General features: G+C 55.4%; 1 protein-coding gene across 18 annotated transcripts; it reads left to right on the top strand.

Annotated features, from left to right (window-relative positions):
• The first annotated feature begins 327 nt into the window (after positions 1-327).
• On the top strand, positions 328-18,982 carry Grin2c (glutamate ionotropic receptor NMDA type subunit 2C). Of its 18 annotated transcripts, none has more exons than XM_063268392.1 (16): positions 330-583; positions 966-1,144; positions 1,255-1,479; positions 3,128-3,180; positions 6,691-7,207; positions 9,368-9,966; positions 10,268-10,382; positions 11,441-11,652; positions 11,825-11,990; positions 12,237-12,390; positions 13,655-13,780; positions 13,912-14,141; positions 14,485-14,645; positions 15,060-15,247; positions 16,814-17,046; positions 17,458-18,982. In XM_063268392.1, the coding sequence occupies exons 5-16, from the start codon at positions 6,770-6,772 to the stop codon at positions 18,586-18,588; spliced, it is 3,753 nt and encodes a 1,250-aa protein (XP_063124462.1). In that variant the 5' UTR covers positions 330-583; positions 966-1,144; positions 1,255-1,479; positions 3,128-3,180; positions 6,691-6,769; the 3' UTR covers positions 18,589-18,982. The 18 variants fall into 18 exon arrangements, 17 of the variants coding, with proteins under 17 accessions (XP_063124462.1, XP_063124465.1, XP_017452478.1 ...); XM_063268395.1 differs by having other exon boundaries at positions 962-1,144; positions 1,297-1,479; positions 3,124-3,180; positions 6,794-7,207; XM_017596989.3 differs by having other exon boundaries at positions 962-1,144; positions 1,297-1,479; positions 3,124-3,180.
• Positions 18,983-19,217: the final 235 nt, after the last annotated feature.

Below are 19,217 nucleotides of genomic sequence, written 5' to 3'. Positions count from 1 at the left end.
GGCAGTTTAAGGCCTCTTATGGCTGCAAGATGCAGACCTTACTTTATAAACTGAAAGAGCCTCGAAATTAACCGGCCCAAGGTCACACAGCTAGGGAACTGAGGGCTCAAACCCAGGGCTCCTGGCAACCTGGTGTTTTTCTCCGAGGTTGCTTTTGCTTCTGAGCATCGGGTCTAGGGACAGGGTCCCTGAGCAGGAGTGAGCAGAGGGGGTTCAGCTAGGAGCACAGGCTGGCAGGGAGGGGCCCGGACGGGCCAGAGGGGCGCCTGTGGCCAGCTGGGGCGGGCCGGGGCGGGGCGGAGGCGACCGGAGGTGGCGAGCTCCATCTCAGTCGGCTGGTGAGCCCGGAGAGCGGGAGGCGCGCCTTTGCGCAGCCCGGGACACAGCCCCGCCGCGGGGCACGGGCCGGGCGCGGGGGCGGGCGGCATCCAGGCCGCGCCACCCGCGCTGGTCCCGCCGCGCCCGGCTCCGGTGCCCGCCGAGCTCGCAGCCAGCGTGCCAGCTCGCGGGGGCTGGCGCTGGGACGAGCACCGCGCGGGAGACTGTCGCGGGCTTTGGGCGTGGGTGAAGCGCCCCTTCCCCGGTGAGTGGCGGCCGAGGGCTGGCGGCGAGTGGGGGGCGCCAACTTCGTAGGCAACTTAAGGGGCTCCAGCGTCGCGCGGGCAAGGACGGTGGAGACAGACGCGGGACACCCGAGACAGTCCGGTCAGCTCGGGCGTTAGAGGTCTCGGGGGTACCGAGACCCTCGAGAGTCGGACTGGTGTTGTGGACCTGGGCTCAGAAAAGGCGAAGAGAGACAGGCTGGGGAGACAGACTGGCCGCGGGCGCGAGGGAAGGACGCGGGCGGAGAGCCCAAGGCGTTTGTCCCTAGGGTCGCGGAGCCTTCTTCCCTTCGCCTGGAGCGGTGGCCGGGCCAGGCTGGGCACGCAGGAGTCTGGATTGCCTGGTCCAACTGTTGCAGGTAGAAGCCGCTGGGGCAAGGAATCGGGCAGGGGCCAAGAGCCAGAGCCGAGGCTGGGTTTGACCAGAGCGCGGGGAGTTGGAAAGGAGACAGAGCTCCGAGAGCAAAAAACCAGCTATAGCAGTTGGTGAGCTGGTCCCTGCTGGGTACCTGCTGCTTCCACCGACCCCCTCCCTCATTGGGGTGAGTCTCCCCAGGCCCTCCGCTTCCCACTCTCTTTCTTCCCCTTCCCCGGTAGCTCCGAACACCCCATCCCTTGACCTCTGACAATCAGTGGGTTTCTGTGGTGACAGGATTTCCCCAGACGCTGCCCCCAACGTCTTGGTTCCCCTCAGCTCTGCGTGCTCCAAAAGAAGGGTGGTAGGAAAAGGCCACGGGAGAGCCTGCGCTCCGGTGCCCTGGGCCCTGGAAGCACCGGTTGGCAGCTGTGGTCTCTTGGGGCTTCAACCAGGACCCCCGACGGCTGAGAGGAGAAGCCCAAGCCTTTGGCTGCGGAAGGCTTTTTGTGCTTGGCCTAGGTGAGCAGGGGGAGCTCCAACTATCAAAAATGAAGGCACCTAGCAGGCTGCAAATCTCCCAAGGGCTGGTTTGGCGACTCTTCAAAGGTCCTGCTGGGCGACAGGCAGAAATTCCCGCTGAGTCGGACAGTGACCCCATTTGCTCACTCTGTTTCCCAGCCCTCCCTTCCCAATGAGACATCTGGTACAGCACCCTCAGTCTTAAGATGGTGGCCCAGTCCTAGCCCCATAAGCAAACCCCGACCCCGGCAACAAGAAAATCTGGAGAAGACGCCATGCTTTCTGAGCAGGTCTAGTGTCTGCCTCTGAGCTAGTTTCTAAACTTGTTAAGAATAAGAACATATAAGGGACAGGTTGGCAAGAAAGTGGCCGCCTGGGGGTTCATTCTGGAAGACCACCTGGGTTGGGTCCTGTCCCACAGGCCCGCCTTCCAGGCTAACTCCGCTATCCCCTGCCCAAGGGCTTGAGATCCAGACCTAACTTGGGGCAGTGGGGTGAAGGACTAGAGCTGGGACTGGGGTTATGGGGAGAGTTCAGGGGGAAGTGGCCAGGTTGGGGGCACAGAATGCGTGGTGCTCAATTTGGCCGCCAGGAGGCGTGGCGCGGGTCCCCGTGCCCGGAGTCACCGCCACTGCCGCCGCATCGCAAGTGTCCTTGAGCGGCGAGTGATGGTGGCTCTTCGGTGCTCGCGCCCCCTCCTCCCGCAGGGGCATCCAGATGCCACGTTCCCTATGCATTATTTATCGCCGGCCTAAAAATACCCCGAACTTCACAGCCCCAGAGTAAGATTCCTACAAGGGGAGGGGGCGGGGCGCCCCGGGGGGCTGAGAGGGATCAGCGGGAAGGGGGCAGGTAGTATTGGAAAAGGCAGAACTCCGTGTCCAATGTGGACGACAGAGGGTCTATGCCTTTCTAGGCGTCCGGGGTGTTAGCCGGGCAGAGAAGGAAAGAGACAAGGATTAGGTTATTACGGTGAGGGTCCCTCACTGGCAAGAATCATCAGCCTAGCTTGGTGGTACTAGCTTTGGTATGGGGCTTCTGGGCCTTGGAAGTGGGGGCGCCATTAATGTCCCAGGTTAGTGAGTGTGTATGTGTATTCACGGCCTTGTCAAGGAGCCTGCGTGTGACTGGGGGTTGGTGAAAGCAGAAGAAAAGGTCACTCAACATGTGGGGTTGATAGAACCTTTCTCTTTTTTCTCTTTTTTCTCTTTTTTCTTTTTTCTTTTTTCGGAGCTGGGGACCAAACCCAGGGCCTTGCACTTGCTAGGCAAGTGCTCTACCACTGAGCTAAATCCCCAACCCTGATAGAACCTTTCAAGGGCTGCAGAATGTCCTAAACGACTAGTCACTGCCAACCTCTCCCCTGTACGAGGGGCCAGGTGTTCAGCAAACACTCCTTTAAAGTCCCGTTGGGAGAGAGTGTCATCAGAGATACACAAAAGCTCAATAGTGGTGGGGGCCTGAGGAGGATCAGCTCCAAGCTCCACATCCTGCAGGAAAGAGCAGTGGGAACCAAACTCTTTTTTTTTTCCTGGGGGTCCAGTGCCGATGAATCAAAATTAGGTGCGGAAACCTATAGAAGAGGGACTCAGGTTGTACTCTGACAGACAATAGACTTTTATTAGGAAGAGTTTTCTCTTCCAGGAAGAACGGGCAGGAACAAAGGCACGATAAGGACAGCTTACCATTCGAATAGCAGGGGTGAGTATCCAAGGAGAAGACAGGAGTTGGGTTAACTAGTTGAACATTGGTATTCCATTGGTGGGTACCAGAGAGCCCTCCCACTTGACCCTTGTCACAGGGACCAGGCAAAAGTTGTAGCAGTTAGAAGGCAGGAAGCAGATGGGAAGGAGAGGTTGGGGGCCAGGGACATGGGATGGGAAGTATGCCATCTTGTCACACGGCTTTGTAAGCTTGGGGACCTGCTGGCTTTCAACCTGCCTCAACTTTCCCCTCTCTGTAGCCTTAATCCAGGAGGGTATTTTCACAGTGGAGGGAAGCTGGTGAAAAAACAGCCTCCCTTTTGAGTTGGGAGAGCACGGTGAGCCCTTCTCCCAGACTCTCATTGTCTGGAAGAAAGAAAACAGGACACTCACATGTGGTTTTAAAATTCCAGGTACCAGGGGTTGGGGATTTAGCTCAGTGGTAGAGCGCTTGCCTAGCAAGCGCAAGGCCCTGGGTTTGGTCCCCAGCTCCGGAAAAAAAAGAAAAGAAAAAAAGAGTTTAAAATTCCAGGTACCGACATTCATAAAAGAGAAAAGACCCAGGTGTGATGTGCCCATGTCTTTAATCTCAGCACTTGGGATGCAGAGGCAGCCAGATCTCTGTGCGTTCTGGCCTGCGTAGTGAGTTGCAGGCCAGCTACCTGCCTCAAAATAAATAAATTAATTAATTAAATGGAAAAAGAAATGGATAAAATTCAAATCAAATCATGTTTATTTGTTTATTGATTTTGGTTTTGGTTTTGTTTTCATTTTGTGACAGGGTTTCTCTGTGTGGCCCTGCCTGCCCAGAATTCTCACTTCATAGACGAGGCTTGTCTCAAACTCAGAGACCCTCCTGCCTCTGCCTCCTGAGTGCTGGGAATTAAAGGCATACACACCGTGCCTGGCTTAATAGCAGAGTTTAATTCAACACATCCCCCAAATACTATTTTACTATGTAGTGAATATGAAAATATTAGTGAGTAGAGTTGGGAAGCTGGCTCAGTGGAGAAAGAGTTTTCCAAATAAACATGAGGACCAGTGTTTAGATCCCCAGAGCTCACATAAATGCTGGATGGGCATTGTAGCTTGCCTGAATTCCATTGCTCTGGGTTCAAAGGAAAGACAGCCTTATTGAATAAGGTGGGGTGTAAGGCAGGCTGACTTCTGATGCCTCAGACCTCTACATGTACACAGGCACACACACACACACACACACACACACACACACACACACACACGCACAGCACACAGCCCACACATACACATACTCGTGCGCACATGTGATCACACACATGTACACACACATTCGTACATAAGCACGCAAACACACATGAATATTATTGAGGTAGCTTACACACTTTTACATACTTTTCACACCATCTCCGATATCCAGCATGCCTGTGTGTTGACCGCATACCTCACTTTAGTGACAAGCCTACTGGATGCACACACACAGGCCTTCAAGGGAGCAGTGAGAAAGACAGTGCCCATCGATGCCATGCTTGGAAATTGTACAGTCCTCACCGCATGACTTAAGATCTCATCTTGGACCCAATTATGCCTCCGAGCTGCCATTCACAGATCTCACAGGTTTTAGTAAATCTACGGCATTCTTTCCCCGGCCACCAATCCCTCCTTAGCCTGAACTTCTACCACCTTCGAGCTCAAAGCCCTGACGAGTTAAATTTCATCTCACCTGTCAGTGATAACGATAACACTGCCTGCTCTTATCAGCTCCTTGTACCTGTGTGAACAAGTGCTAGATCCTTAGCTAGGCAAAGGCATGCTGGGAGGGGGTTTAGGGATGTCAGGGTCTGAAGGAAACAGAAGTAAGATTAGAGAGAGGAGGTAGGAGGAGCTTATGACAGTCTGCTGGTTCTGCAGCTCCTCCTCGGAGTCCCTGGGATTAGGGACCATGTCTCCCTCGTGTTACATCTTACCATCCAGCAACTCACTCCATAGGAAGGGGGTCTGTCACATGTGTACCGCGTCACAATTCGTAACTGGAAAGTTCCCTTTTGGGGTCCCCTTCAGAGCTGTCTTTTCATCCAAGAGAAGAGGTTTCATTCGTGCACACCCCCTATGGACCCCTTAGAGAGAACTGGAGACTCTGGAGGGAATCCTCTGAGGAGTGTCCCACGAGAAATTAGACTTGGATCAAAAGGGAGAGATATTGCAGCAGTCTGCAGAGCAAAGAAAGGCTTGGAAGAAGCCAGGGCTGCTCTGAGGGTTTCCACACTCCAGCCCTGGAGAGCGCCAAGTGCCTCCTGGGTAGGACGATTGGGTTTAATCTGTACCTCTGTGGCAAAGGTGTGCAAATTTCCTGCCGGGGGCTGGAGTGCCAGGCCCACTCCAATCCTCCCTCAACTCTCCCTGTTTAGTTTTGTCGGGGGTGGGAAGACGATGGAGAGGGTGGTCATGAGCTGCACCGGCAGGTGCCCAGGAATCACGTATCTCTCGCCTGCTTGGCTCCTGGTCTTGATCCAGAATGAATCTGTGTAGCAGACACACTCCAGCCCTTGGGTTAGGTGTAAAAAAGATTCTACACTCCGCCATTGGGATGGAAAACAGTGGATACAAGCTCAGGGCTTCTGGTGTCCTGAACCCAAGCGAGTTGTCCTTGGCCACCACCCTGCTGGCTGAGGGGAAAGCGGCAAAGACATGCAAGCTCTGGAGGGAGGATCTGCCAGGCAGAGCCACACAGCTGAGAGCCAGGGGCTGTCCGTGGGGAGCAGGACAGGAGTCATTCTGAGGAGGGGAAAGATGCAAGATTCGTTTGGTGGTGGAGCGGGAGTGCTAAGGGGCTACCTTTCTTCATCTGGAGAAGGGACTGTCACCTACAGGGTAAAATTTGCTAATGGCAGCGAACAGCTGGATCTCTTGTTTTGGAAGTTCAGAAAGGTGCAAAGCGACTTCTCAGAAATCACACAGCTGAGGCTGGAGAGGAGGCTCAGGGGTTGCAGAGGACGATGGTTTCATTCCCAGTACCCATGTCCGGCGGCTCACAACTACCTGTAACTACAGCTCCCGGGGATCTGACTCCCTCCTCCCGGACTCCGCAGCTACCCACACATGCACAGACCCCTGCACGCGTGTGCGCACACACACACACATACACACACATACATGCACACGCACACACACATGCACACACACACACGCGCACACACGCACACACATCTTCACATTGATTTGGAAATAAATCTTTTTGCTTTAGAGATTGCACAGCTAGTAAGTGGTGCACATGATTCGAACTCAGCCCCATCTGCCTCAGCTATGAGCACTGCTCCTGAACAACACACTAACATTTCCGTGTCTTTGCTAGGGTGGGACCCAGATAACCAGATTTGGGGGCTGTGACCTTTCTAATCCTTCATAGATAAGGATGACAAGCCTTGTCCTGGCTTCCGCTCTCCCCAGTTCTTGCCTCCCAAGGTGCCCTGAGGATGCTCAGCTAACCTGTCTTCTTTTTCCTTGTCTGTCTGTCTCTGCCTCTCCTATATAGGGAGGTTCTCTCTTCTCTGTCCTCTGGCTGTGTGGTCTCTGGCCCTTCCCTTCTTCTGTTTGTCCATCTACCTCTCTCTATGCCTGCTCTGGTTTCTCTGCAGGACCCTCCAGTGGACATGGGTGGGGCCCTAGGGCCCGCCCTGCTGCTCACTTCACTCCTTGGTGCTTGGGCAAGGCTGGGCGCAGGGCAGGGAGAACAGGCCGTGACTGTGGCGGTGGTGTTTGGCAGCTCTGGGCCACTGCAGACCCAGGCCCGGACTCGTCTTACCTCCCAGAACTTCCTGGACCTGCCTCTGGAGATCCAGCCACTCACCGTAGGGGTCAACAATACCAATCCCAGCAGCATCCTCACCCAAATCTGCGGGCTTCTGGGTGCCGCCCGTGTCCACGGCATCGTCTTTGAGGACAACGTGGACACCGAGGCCGTGGCCCAGCTACTGGACTTCGTCTCCTCCCAGACCCACGTGCCCATCCTCAGCATCAGCGGAGGCTCTGCTGTGGTCCTCACCCCCAAGGTGCCTGTCTAAATTCTCATCTCTTCCTCCCTGAGCCCACAGCTAGACTGGAGCTAGGGTGCAGGACTGAGTTTGGATTAGGGAGCAGCTTAGGTCTTTGGGAGCTGGAACTGGCTGGGACTGAGGATGTGACCAAGGAAGGGAAAGATACCCTGGGGAGGATGTTCCCTGGTTACAGAGTATCAATTTGTGTCTGGATGAGGTGGGCAGATGGTCTTCCAGTAGTGCCGGCAAAGTTTTCTTCACTGCCCCCCCCCTCCCGCTGTCAGTGGTCAGGTCTCAGACCCTTTGGACACTGAGAACTCACCTGCAGGGGATGGCACTACAGGGCTAGGTCTCTGCTCCAAGCTGGGGAAGACAGACACACTTGATCTCCTGGGGAGAAAGCTCCCCACATAGATTCATATGCAATTCCAACTGACGGGTGTTTTGAAGGAAAACAGATGCCCCCAGGGAAGGAGATCACCCGGCCTATTTGGACAGGGTGTTGTCCAGATACGATTTTTTAAAATTATTTTATTTATTTACATTCCAGTCATTGCACTTCTCTTGGTCCCTCCTCCCACAGTTCCTCATCCAATTCCTTCCCCCCTTGCCTCTGAGAGGGTGCTCCCCACTCACCAGGTCTCCCCCTTTCCTGGTGCCTCAAGTCTCTCAAAGACCACTGAGGCAGACCTGTTATATATGTTCCATATATATTCTCTGCTCATATATGTACGAACCTCGGATTGACCCGTGTATGCTCCTCCTCGTTGGTGGCTCAGTCTCTGGGAGCTCCCTGGAGATCTGGGTTAGTTGAGACTGCTGGTCTTCCCATGGGGTGGCTCTCCAAATAATGATTTTTTTTTTTAAAACAAATGATGTCTGCTCTGAGACCCGAGGCTAAGGGGGAATTGGGAATGGTATAGGGATCTGCTGGGAGCTTTTGATGACAGAGAGAAGCCTGGAGAAGGAGGTGGGTCTCACCACTTAGGAAGCATTTAGCTTTATTCTAAGTAAGGGCAGTCATGGGAGGAGGTGAGGGAGACGATTGGTTTGATTCGCTTCTATTTCATTGCCACTCCATCACAGAGAAAATTTCGAATATACAGAAAAAGTATAAAAGTTCACCACCTATCTTCCGTCCACCTTGGCTCATCCCCCCCCCACCCCCACCCCCACTCTCACCCCTGCCCATTTCTGCCTCTGCTGTGGTAAACTGAAGCAAATGTCCAGACGGTTTATTATCCCACCCATAAATATTTCAGTGTGTACCTCCAGCAGACCAGAAAGCTTAAAAAAATAAAACCACCATACATTATCACGTCTAAAATAAATAACGAAAATTCCTCATCCTCCTCAAACATCCAGCCAGGGCCCACATCTCCCCACCACCTCATAAATGTCATACATGTTTACTTTTAAGTCTGGTTTTGCTTCGAACGGGAGCCAAATGAGGTTCATGCATGGTGGCCCGTGGCTGTGGCTTTAAAGTCTCCATCGTCAATCTGCCGCCTGGGCTACAGTCTGGAACTTACTCGTTTCTGCTTTCCAAGTGCCACGATTACAACAGGCCTGTGCCACCATGTGCCCCCCCCCCCCTGCTTCTCCGGTTCTCTTTTAATTGAAATACGTCTCCTGAAGAAATGGGGTTTGGAGCCTACAGTTTCCCTTTTTAAAAATAAGATTGGGATAACAGCGAGGAGGCATCTTGGGAGCATCTATAGTGGCCCCAAAGAGACCTTAGGAAGAGGGATCTGCTCACCGAAGCTGTCAGTGCCAGGACTTTGGGGTGGTAGAGTCGGTGTGAAGGAGCAACTTTCTCACTCCAGAGGCTCTGGGCGGGTGCTTTCTTGTTATTTCAGGGCCGGGCTGGGGCTCCACATCCAGGACTTTGTTTCTCCATGGTGCTTGCGGAGAGCCTTGAACCTCTGGCTGTAATTCCAAGACTCAGCTTCAGTTGGTCTGGGCCGCGTTTCTCAAATTCGCGGGTTCATAGGCAGATTTCAGGAGTTACCCCGAAATTCTAATGGATGCCATAGAGGTTGGGGTGCGGCCAGGGCAGGGAATCCCCGGGACACTGAAGCCCCTCCTACTCTTAAGGTTTCCGGAGAGAGCAGGGGAAGGTAGTGGGAGGCTCGTTCTGCCCCGCCCCCTACTGAGGCCTCACCCCGCCCCCAGGAGCCAGGCTCCGCCTTCCTACAGCTGGGCGTGTCCCTGGAGCAGCAGCTGCAGGTGCTGTTCAAGGTGCTGGAGGAATACGACTGGAGCGCGTTCGCGGTCATCACCAGCCTGCATCCGGGCCACGCGCTCTTCCTCGAAGGCGTGCGCGCCGTCGCGGACGCCAGCTACCTGAGCTGGCGGCTGCTGGACGTGCTCACGCTGGAGCTAGGTCCGGGTGGGCCGCGAGCGCGCACTCAGCGCCTGCTACGCCAGGTCGACGCGCCGGTGCTGGTGGCTTACTGCTCCCGTGAAGAGGCCGAGGTGCTCTTCGCTGAGGCTGCACAGGCTGGCCTGGTGGGACCCGGGCACGTGTGGTTGGTACCTAACCTGGCGCTGGGAAGCACCGACGCACCCCCTGCAGCTTTCCCGGTGGGCCTCATCAGTGTGGTCACCGAGAGTTGGCGCCTTAGTCTACGCCAGAAGGTTCGCGACGGAGTGGCCATTCTGGCCCTCGGTGCCCACAGCTACCGACGCCAGTACGGTACCCTGCCAGCCCCGGCTGGGGACTGCCGAAGCCACCCGGGACCCGTCAGCCCTGCTAGGGAGGCCTTCTACAGGTGAGCACCTCCCAGTCATGTGGGCCACTTCAGGGGACTTGAATGGCAGTGAGCTTGGGTTCCCTGGTCTCATTTCCATTCACTACCACTAGCATTATGTCTGGGGTCAAGTTCCTTCAGGTCTCTGTGTCTTAGAATCCTTTATCTGAAGAAACAGAGGGCTTTAGGGTATGGAAAGTCCAGTGAGGTCAACACAGGGAGACACAAATGCCCTATGATGGTGGTGCTATGGGGTGTCCTAGTCAGAGTCATATCCTGGGGTCTTGGGATACCCTGGCATCTCTCCACCTCCCCTCCCCAGGCATCTGCTGAATGTCACCTGGGAGGGCCGAGACTTCTCTTTCAGCCCTGGTGGGTACCTGGTTCGGCCCACCATGGTTGTGATCGCCCTCAACCGGCACCGCCTCTGGGAGATGGTGAGGAGTGGGTGAGCCCAGGGGCCCTCTGTCCTCTGTTTCTTAGTATTTCCCCCTCAGCTGAGCAGAGTCCCTCTGTCCATGACTCAGCTGAAATGTCCTTTACTGGGAAACCTCTTAGCTCCTCCTCCCCTGCTCCCAAAATACCCTGCTTTCTTTGCACTACTGAACTTAAGCGCTTCTGTCACCTAGTCCTGGCCCTGGAGGAGTGACCCACATCAGTGCCAGCCAGCTGGACATGTAAATAAGTAGTGCTTGAGTTCAGGTGTATGTGAAACAGTGTGGGGGTGGGGGCCAGTTACTCATGCCTGTAATCCTAGTACTCCGGGGCAGAGGCAGGAGGATTGCTTCAAATCCAAGTCCAGCTTGATCTATTTGATCTACATTGGGAGTGTCAGGCCCGCAGGGCACGTGGCAAGATCCTGTTTTGTGTCCTAATAAAACAACAGAACAAAAGAAACCACAACACAACCGCATACAGTAAGAGAGGAGAGAGAAAGACAAAAATCTCTTTGCTTTCTAATGAGGGAACTAGGGAAGGCATTACTAAAGACTGGATGTCCAATTGGACTTTCGAGGATTGAGTAGGCACCTGGTAGGAAGGGGTGCTAATCTGGTGCAGACAAAAGGCTGTTAAATGATGTAGTTAAAGAGGTATGAAAATATGGGGAAATGCTGGACCTGAATGTTGGTGGAGGACTGTCCTGACTGGCGGAGGAGGTCACGGGGTGGGGGGTGGGGGGTGGGGGGTGAGCACTGTGAGACAGTCTGAGCTTTAGGAAGGTGTTTTGGACCAGAAGCAATGTGGTGACAGCCTTGGAGATCACAAAGCCAGGGCCTGAAGGAGGATGTGGGGAGCCTGCCCTTGTGTCCAGGTTCGATCCTTGGCCTGTATTTCTGTCCTCCAAATGCCTTTGCCCCAAGACTCCCTAATCTGTCTGCCCTGGGTATCTTTAGGGTTCTTGGCCTCATCAGATGGTCCCCAGAAGCCCTGTCTAGAGAGTAGCGGGTGGGTAGCAATACTTCAGGTTCTGGCTGAGGCTGGCCGTCCTCTGCAGGTGGGACGGTGGGACCATGGAGTCCTGTACATGAAGTATCCAGTATGGCCTCGCTACAGCACTTCTCTGCAGCCTGTGGTGGACAGCCGGCACCTGACAGTGGCCACACTGGAAGAAAGGCCCTTTGTCATTGTGGAGAGCCCTGACCCTGGCACAGGTGGCTGTGTTCCCAACACCGTGCCCTGCCGCAGACAGAGCAACCACACCTTCAGGTCTGGTGTGAGCTGGGTGCTGTCATGGGGGATGGAGGGGATGGGGGGACGGTCAGCTGCTGCGCATGTGTCTCCTGATCTGGTGGGGGATGGGGGTTCACATACGCCAGGCAGGGAGGACCAGGTGGGGTTGAGGACTGTGAAGGGCTCTGACTCCTGGTGGTGGCTACAGCAGCGGGGATCTAACCCCCTACACCAAGCTCTGTTGTAAGGGCTTCTGCATCGACATCCTCAAAAAGCTGGCCAAGGTGGTCAAGTTCTCCTACGACTTGTACCTGGTGACCAACGGCAAACACGGCAAGAGGGTTCGTGGTGTGTGGAACGGCATGATCGGGGAGGTATGTCCAACCCGCGTTCAACCAGATTCAACCGGGGCCGCCCTGCTTGCTGTCGGATTCTGAACTTCCCTTAGCCATGAGGTCATGCAACTGGGCTGAGAGCTCTGCAGGGATGAGCTCCTGGGAACTGTGCTCCGAGAACCCAGGGAGGGAGTAGCCAGTTCCACTGAGTGTAGTCCCTGGATGGGGATTAGGGAGAATACAGAAGTCTGTGGGGGACCTCTTTGATGCCCTTCTGCCCTCTAGGTATACTACAAGCGGGCAGACATGGCCATCGGCTCCCTCACCATCAATGAGGAGCGCTCTGAGATTATAGATTTCTCTGTGCCTTTTGTGGAGACCGGCATCAGTGTTATGGTATCAAGGAGCAACGGCACCGTCTCCCCCTCAGCTTTTCTGGGTGAGGTTTGGGTGGCCAGAGAAGGCTCAGGGCACAAGGGTCCAGGGGTGCGTGGGGCGGGGCTTGCAGCGTGGGGCGGGGCTATGCAGGTAAAGGCGGAGTTTCAGGGTGGACCCTCAGAGCCAAGCATGTTAACCATGAGAGTCTTGGAGGGTGGTAGGAGGCGAGTAAAGGGGAACTGGGAGAAGTGATGTTAATGTTAGTGGGTACTAAGCGAGGTCAGGTGAGAAGAATCCAACAATCAGGCCAGTGGAGCCACTGGGAGGGATGTGCGGGCAGATTGGTAGGCTTGGATACTGACGGCGGCAGCGGCGCAGGGGGTTGGACCATGGACCAGGGATGAATCAGGCGGGGATCTCGAGGGAAGTGCTAATGGTTTTCTTACTCCATTAGGAACCCTGCATTTTGGGGTTCGGCCCCATGCGTCAGGCCCCCAAGCCAGGTTCAGGGTAGGAGTGTACAACTATGTTCCTTCCCTTTCCAGAGAGACCTATGGGAGGTCAGGTGGGGCTTGCAGTATGAAGTGGCTCAGAGAGTTAGTGGTGGGGACAGGTTCTGGGAAGCTGGAAATGGGATGAGAGCTAGCTAAGCTGGTGAGACCCCAATTCTGCCTCCTGGGTGGCTTTAAGAATGACACAGAGCTAAGAGTGGTGTCACACACCTTTAATCCCAGCATTTGGGAGGCAGAGGCAGGAAGATCTCTGAGTCCAAGACCAGCTGGGTTTACACAGTGATAGAGAATTCCACGGCCCCCTCCCCCACACAGAGGCGCAGAACCTCTCTGAGTGGATTCTCCAGCCACAGGACAGAGAGCCTCCCCCACCCCCACTTCCTAGGATGGCCTTTCCAGTAAAGGAGCAAGGGCTCCAGACAGCAACTGTTTCTTAATCCATCTGGAGCCAGGTCTCGAGCTTTATCTCCCATGTTAGCAGAACCTGCAGTAAGACCTGACCTCAGAGCCTCACTCTCCAGGAAGGGATCAGACTCCTCCCTGGTAACAGGCCCTGCTGGGATGTAGGAGCTATGGGGAGTTACAGTGGAGTGATGTGTGTTCTCACGCAGAAGACAGGGGGAAGCCTTGAACCCTGTACACTGTCCTTCCTAGGCTCTTTGGGGGGTTCTGCTGCTCTGAGGGTCAGGGACCTCTGGCCCCACCTACAGGGCTGCCAGGCCCCTGCTCTGCACGCATCTCCAGTTGTTGAGTCTCCGTACTGTTGGAACGGGGTGGAGCCCAGGTCTCTAAGCCACTTGCCTTGGTCCCCAGAACCCTACAGCCCTGCCGTGTGGGTGATGATGTTCGTGATGTGTCTCACGGTGGTTGCCATCACTGTCTTCATGTTCGAGTACTTCAGCCCTGTCAGCTACAACCAGAACCTCACCAAGGGCAAGAGTAAGTTATCCTGTGGGCCTGGGCAGAGGGACCGGGTGGGCTGGCCGGTGACGAAGTTCCTACCAGGCTCTGAGCCCTTTCATGCTGGGCCAGGAAAGCTCCAACACCCGCCCTCTCACCGCCCCCCCCAGAACCTGGTGGACCATCTTTCACCATTGGCAAGTCCGTGTGGTTGCTGTGGGCACTGGTCTTCAACAACTCTGTTCCCATCGAGAACCCCCGGGGTACCACCAGCAAGATCATGGTCCTGGTGTGGGCCTTCTTCGCTGTCATCTTCCTCGCTAGCTATACGGCCAATCTGGCGGCCTTCATGATCCAGGAGCAATACATCGACACTGTGTCGGGCCTTAGTGACAAGAAGGTTCCTGGGCCACAGCCAGGTGGAGGGTGGGGGCACACCAAGGGTGGGGACAGACCTTGGAAGGGCAGACACAGGACAAGCAGAGTCTGGGGAATTTGAATCAAGACTGGAATGGGAAAACTTTGGGGGTCTAGGGAGAAGGATCCATGATGACTGGCTCAGGTCCAGAGACTGAGGGGCCTCGGCTAAGTCTGCCTCTGGCCTCTGAGTTTCCATTTGTAAAAGACAGGAGAGGCCTGGGCTGTGTCTAAGGCTGTGCAGATCAGACTTGGGGCTGGCTGGGGCTCTGGTACTCGGGGGAGCTGGACGAAGAGGGTAGGAGTGGCTTGCTCTCTGCCTATAGTTTCAGCGGCCTCAAGACCAATACCCACCCTTCCGTTTTGGCACGGTACCTAACGGCAGCACAGAGAGGAACATCCGTAGCAACTACCGTGACATGCACACCCACATGGTCAAGTTCAACCAGCGCTCGGTGGAGGACGCTCTCACAAGCCTGAAGATGGGGTGTGTCCCCAGCCCTGCACCCTCCTCCACCTCTGACTCCATGTCTCTCTGGGAGGCACCCTTAGGCATCCCTTCCTTAGAGACCCGGGGTGGGGACAGCAGAGCTGGCATGTCTTGCAGGACTCCTGGGGAGGGATGAGGAAGTCTTGAGGCGGAGTAGATTTGGAAGGAATAGTGGATATTTACCACGTGACCCGGAAGTTTGAGGTAGTGACTAAAAACTTTGCAGACTTTTAAGAGCAAAAGGGGATGAGCAGAGGGACTGCATATTCTAGGGCAGAGAGTCTCCTATCCTTTCTGAGGAATGAGGAAGGGGTCCTTGCAAGGGCACCTCCCCAATGGTGGCTGCAGGCTCCAGGACTGGGAGCCTCGTCTATATGGGTCCTCGGCCCTGAGGGCTCCGCATGTCTCTAGGAAGCTGGACGCCTTCATCTATGATGCTGCTGTGCTCAACTACATGGCGGGCAAGGACGAAGGCTGCAAGCTGGTCACCATTGGGTCTGGCAAAGTCTTTGCCACCACTGGCTATGGCATTGCCATGCAGAAAGACTCCCACTGGAAGCGGGCCATAGACCTGGCACTCCTGCAACTTCTGGGGGATGGTGAGTACCATCAGTTCTAGGGTCCAGGGTAGACCACAGCTCTGTGGCTATTGGCATCCCTACTGTCATTTCGGTGTGCGAAGAGCCTCTGCAGGGAACGGTCTCTGGGAGTGAGGTTGGGGCAGTTGAGGTGCTGGTATGAGAAAAAACTCAAGACCTAAGGAAGGGATGACCTGCAAGAGGGAGCAAGGACCAGAGCTGGAAGCAAGGAAGGCAAGAAAAGACTCAAGTTGCCTGGTGGGGGTTCTGACTGGCTGAGCATCCCCCAAGAACCTTCTCATGCTCTTTCCTAGATAAGCTCTTGTCTTCTGTCATCTTGAGACTACCCGGTTTAGGGCCAAACATCTGTCTACTCCCAAGCTGGAGGCAGGCTAGCCTTGGCAGCAGGGCTCACTGGTTGGAATGGCCGGCCAGCCTAGCCTGCGCTAAACCCAGGGAAAGCTCTCAGTTTTCAGAAGCGACAAATTGTTGTCTGAGCTCAGTGGACACCTGTAATTCTACTGCTCATGGGACAGGGACACAGAGATCATGAGTTTGAGGCCAGTCTGAACTACAAATCAAGAGCCTGTCTCAAATACAACAAAACACTCCCTGTGCCTTGGGGCTGCAGAGATTGCTCAGTGCTGAGAGCATGTCCTGCCCTTACGGAGAGCCTGAGTTTGGATCCCAGCACCCACACCAGGGAGTTCACAGTGACAGTAACTCCAGCTTTAGAGGGATTGGATACATCTGGCCTTTGTGAGTGCCGGTCCTCATAGGATACCCACACATAGGCAAACATATACATACACATAATTAAAAACAAATCCCAGCTCTGCCAACCTTAAACACAACAGACTGTCCATACCATAAGTTCAGTATAATAAGGAGAGCAAGCAAAGGTGCCTGGGGGCCCAGCTCGGGCAGGCTCGTCTGTAGTAAAGAGTAAATGACGCTGGTGTGAACAGGTGAGCGAACGCTACAATGTATCCAACTGACAAGCCTTGACTGTCAGGCAGCCGGTGGGCGGGGAAGGCAGGCAGGGTTCCAACACTTGGGAGGTGAAGGCAGGAAGATCAGTAGCTCAAGCTTAGCCTTGCCTACTGGCAACGTAGCCTGAGTTACATTAAACCCTGCCTCAAAAGAAAGAAAACCAGCAACAGGCTGGAGAGATGGCTCAGCAGTTAAGAGCACTGGCTGCTCTTCCAGAGGTCTTGAGTTCAATTCCCAGCGACCACATGGTGGCTCACAACCATCTGTAATGGGATCTGACACCCTCTCTGGTGTGTGTGAGGACAGCTACAGTGTATTCATATACAATAAATAAATAGTATTAAAGAAAAAAACAAACAAAATAACAACAAAACCAAGACTTTACTGGGCATGTAAAGGGGGTAAGGCTTTAGTCTTGCAGCTAGCTTCTCTCTGCTTTTTCTTCTTGCTTACTGATTGTCCCTGTCCTGCCTCTGCTGGACTTCTCCCCGCTAGGAAACAAGGATGCATCACTGTCCTCTATCCAGGCTTTGGGCAAGTGTTGGTAGGGTGGGTTAAAGGAGGCATTCCTGAGTCTTGTGTGTACTCTGCCAGGAGAGACGCAGAAGCTGGAGACAGTGTGGCTCTCAGGGATCTGCCAGAACGAGAAGAATGAGGTGATGAGCAGCAAGCTGGACATTGACAACATGGCGGGGGTCTTCTACATGCTGTTGGTGGCCATGGGACTGGCCCTTCTGGTCTTTGCCTGGGAGCACCTGGTCTACTGGAAACTTCGACACTCGGTGCCCAACTCATCCCAGCTGGACTTCCTGCTGGCTTTCAGCAGGGTAGGTGCCTGCCTTTCCCGATATAGGTCTCAGTGTTGGGCCTGTTAGGCCCGGCAACCCAGCTGGCTGTTTTACATCGTTTAGATGTAAAACAGATCTTGGGAAAAGGCGTGTTCTGCCAACATGGTGGAGCTTTGAATCCTCCCTGCCATTTGCCAGAAAGTGTTAGAACAAGTGAAGCAGATACCTCAGTCATCTGCCCAACAGCACACACACACACACACACACACACACACACACACACACACACACACACACACACACACACACACACACACAGGGAGCCTGACACACAGGGAGCACACAGTTGGGACTTTAAAAAGCTGTTGCTTAGAACAAGGCCTGGAACAGTGGTGGCTGGTCCCTGAGAAGATGGCTCAGCTCACGGCCTGTCTTCCCTTTATTAACTAGGGCATCTACAGCTGCTTCAACGGGGTACAGAGCCTTCCGAGTCCCGCACGGCCGCCCAGCCCGGATCTCACCGCAGACTCAGCCCAGGCCAATGTGCTGAAGATGCTGCAGGCGGCCCGAGACATGGTGAACACCGCGGACGTGAGCAGCTCTTTGGACCGCGCCACTCGCACCATCGAGAACTGGGGCAACAACCGCCGCGTGCCTGCTCCCACCGCCTCTGGCCCGCGGTCCTCCACCCCGGGTCCTCCGGGACAACCGAGCCCCAGCGGCTGGGGGCCTCCTGGTGGGGGCCGCACCCCGCTAGCGCGCAGGGCCCCGCAGCCTCCGGCTCGCCCCGCGACGTGCGGGCCACCTTTGCCCGATGTGTCCCGACCATCCTGCAGGCACGCTTCGGACGCGCGGTGGCCGGTGCGAGTTGGGCATCAGGGACCGCACGTCTCGGCTTCCGAGCGGCGCGCGCTCCCGGAGCGCTCTCTGTTGCCCGCGCACTGCCACTACAGTTCCTTCCCTCGAGCGGAGAGATCCGGGCGCCCCTACCTCCCGTTATTCCCGGAGCCCCCGGAGCCCGACGACCTGCCTCTGCTCGGGCCGGAACAGCTGGCTCGGCGGGAAGCAATGCTGCGCGCGGCCTGGGCCCGGGGCCCGCGCCCTCGCCACGCTTCCTTGCCCAGCTCGGTGGCAGAAGCTTTCACTCGATCCAACCCTCTGCCTGCCAGGTGTACCGGTCACGCCTGTGCCTGCCCGTGCCCCCAAAGCCGGCCATCCTGCAGGCACTTGGCTCAGGCACAGTCGCTGAGGCTGCCGTCCTACCCGGAGGCCTGTGTGGAGGGCGTACCAGCAGGGGTGGCCACCTGGCAGCCCAGACAGCACGTCTGCCTGCACGCCCATACCCGCCTGCCGTTCTGTTGGGGAACTGTCTGCCGTCACCCTCCACCCTGTACCAGCCACAGCCCCTGGCTCATTGGAACCTGGGAGCCTCCAGCACACAGAGTCAGGACCCTGGGGCTAGGCACAGGCTACAGGGACAGTGGGGTGCTGGAAGAGGTCAGCAGGGAAGCCTGTGGGACACAAGGTTTTCCAAGGTCCTGCACCTGGAGGCGGGTCTCCAGCCTGGAATCAGAAGTGTGAGGTTACTGGCAGCTTTGGTTCCTGCTGGACTGGCTTCTGTGGCCGGCCTTGGCCAGGTTTGGGGGACAGGCCAGCTTGGGCTCCTCTGGCTTCTATTTTGAAATCCTGGCCATGGGACCCCAGTGAAAAGGATATCTTCCAGGCCCAGCTTTTGACCTTAGTGTGGGCTGGGATCTTGTTCATCACATGACCTCTTGCGGTGGTCACAGGGAGTAAAAATGTGTCCCTGTCCTGTTGTCAGCTAGTTCCTAGTTGTGGTTGCTGTGGCCTTGGGTTGGGGACACAGAAATTGGAAATCGAGGTTGGGGTGGGGCCATCCCACTTCTTTGCGCCAATAGGCTGGGGTTTCTTTTCATAGGGGCATTGGAACATTAAAGCAACGTTTTACAGCGCAGTTGGCCCCAGCTGCCTCATTCTACATCCTGGAGAGTGCACAGTCCAGCCTCGGGTGTGTCCTGGCCTGGGGCATCTGAGTATAGCATGTGGACAACTCCGTCTGGGGAAGTCTTAGGTCCAAGGGTATCCAAAAGGGAGGTGGGAATAGGCCAGGCTGGGGGAGGGGCTCTGAGCAGTAGAAACTATTTGTTATTCAGGGCCAGTTCCAGGTATTCTGTGACAAATGTGCTCAG

The sequence above is a fragment of the Rattus norvegicus genome, chromosome 10, assembly GCF_036323735.1.
Source record: "Rattus norvegicus strain BN/NHsdMcwi chromosome 10, GRCr8, whole genome shotgun sequence".
NCBI lineage: Eukaryota > Metazoa > Chordata > Mammalia > Rodentia > Muridae > Rattus > Rattus norvegicus.
This window is presented reverse-complemented; position numbering and strand designations above follow the sequence as displayed.

Bases quoted from the DNA above. Each gene is read 5' to 3' on its own strand.
- Grin2c (XM_063268392.1), top strand. From the start codon at position 6,770: ATGCCTGCTCTGGTTTCTCTGCAGGACCCTCCAGTGGACATGGGTGGG. The intron at 9,967-10,267 runs GTGAGCACCTCC...TCCCCTCCCCAG, and splicing joins GCTAGGGAGGCCTTCTACAG to GCATCTGCTGAATGTCACCT. The intron at 17,047-17,457 runs GTAGGTGCCTGC...TTTATTAACTAG, and splicing joins TCCTGCTGGCTTTCAGCAGG to GGCATCTACAGCTGCTTCAA.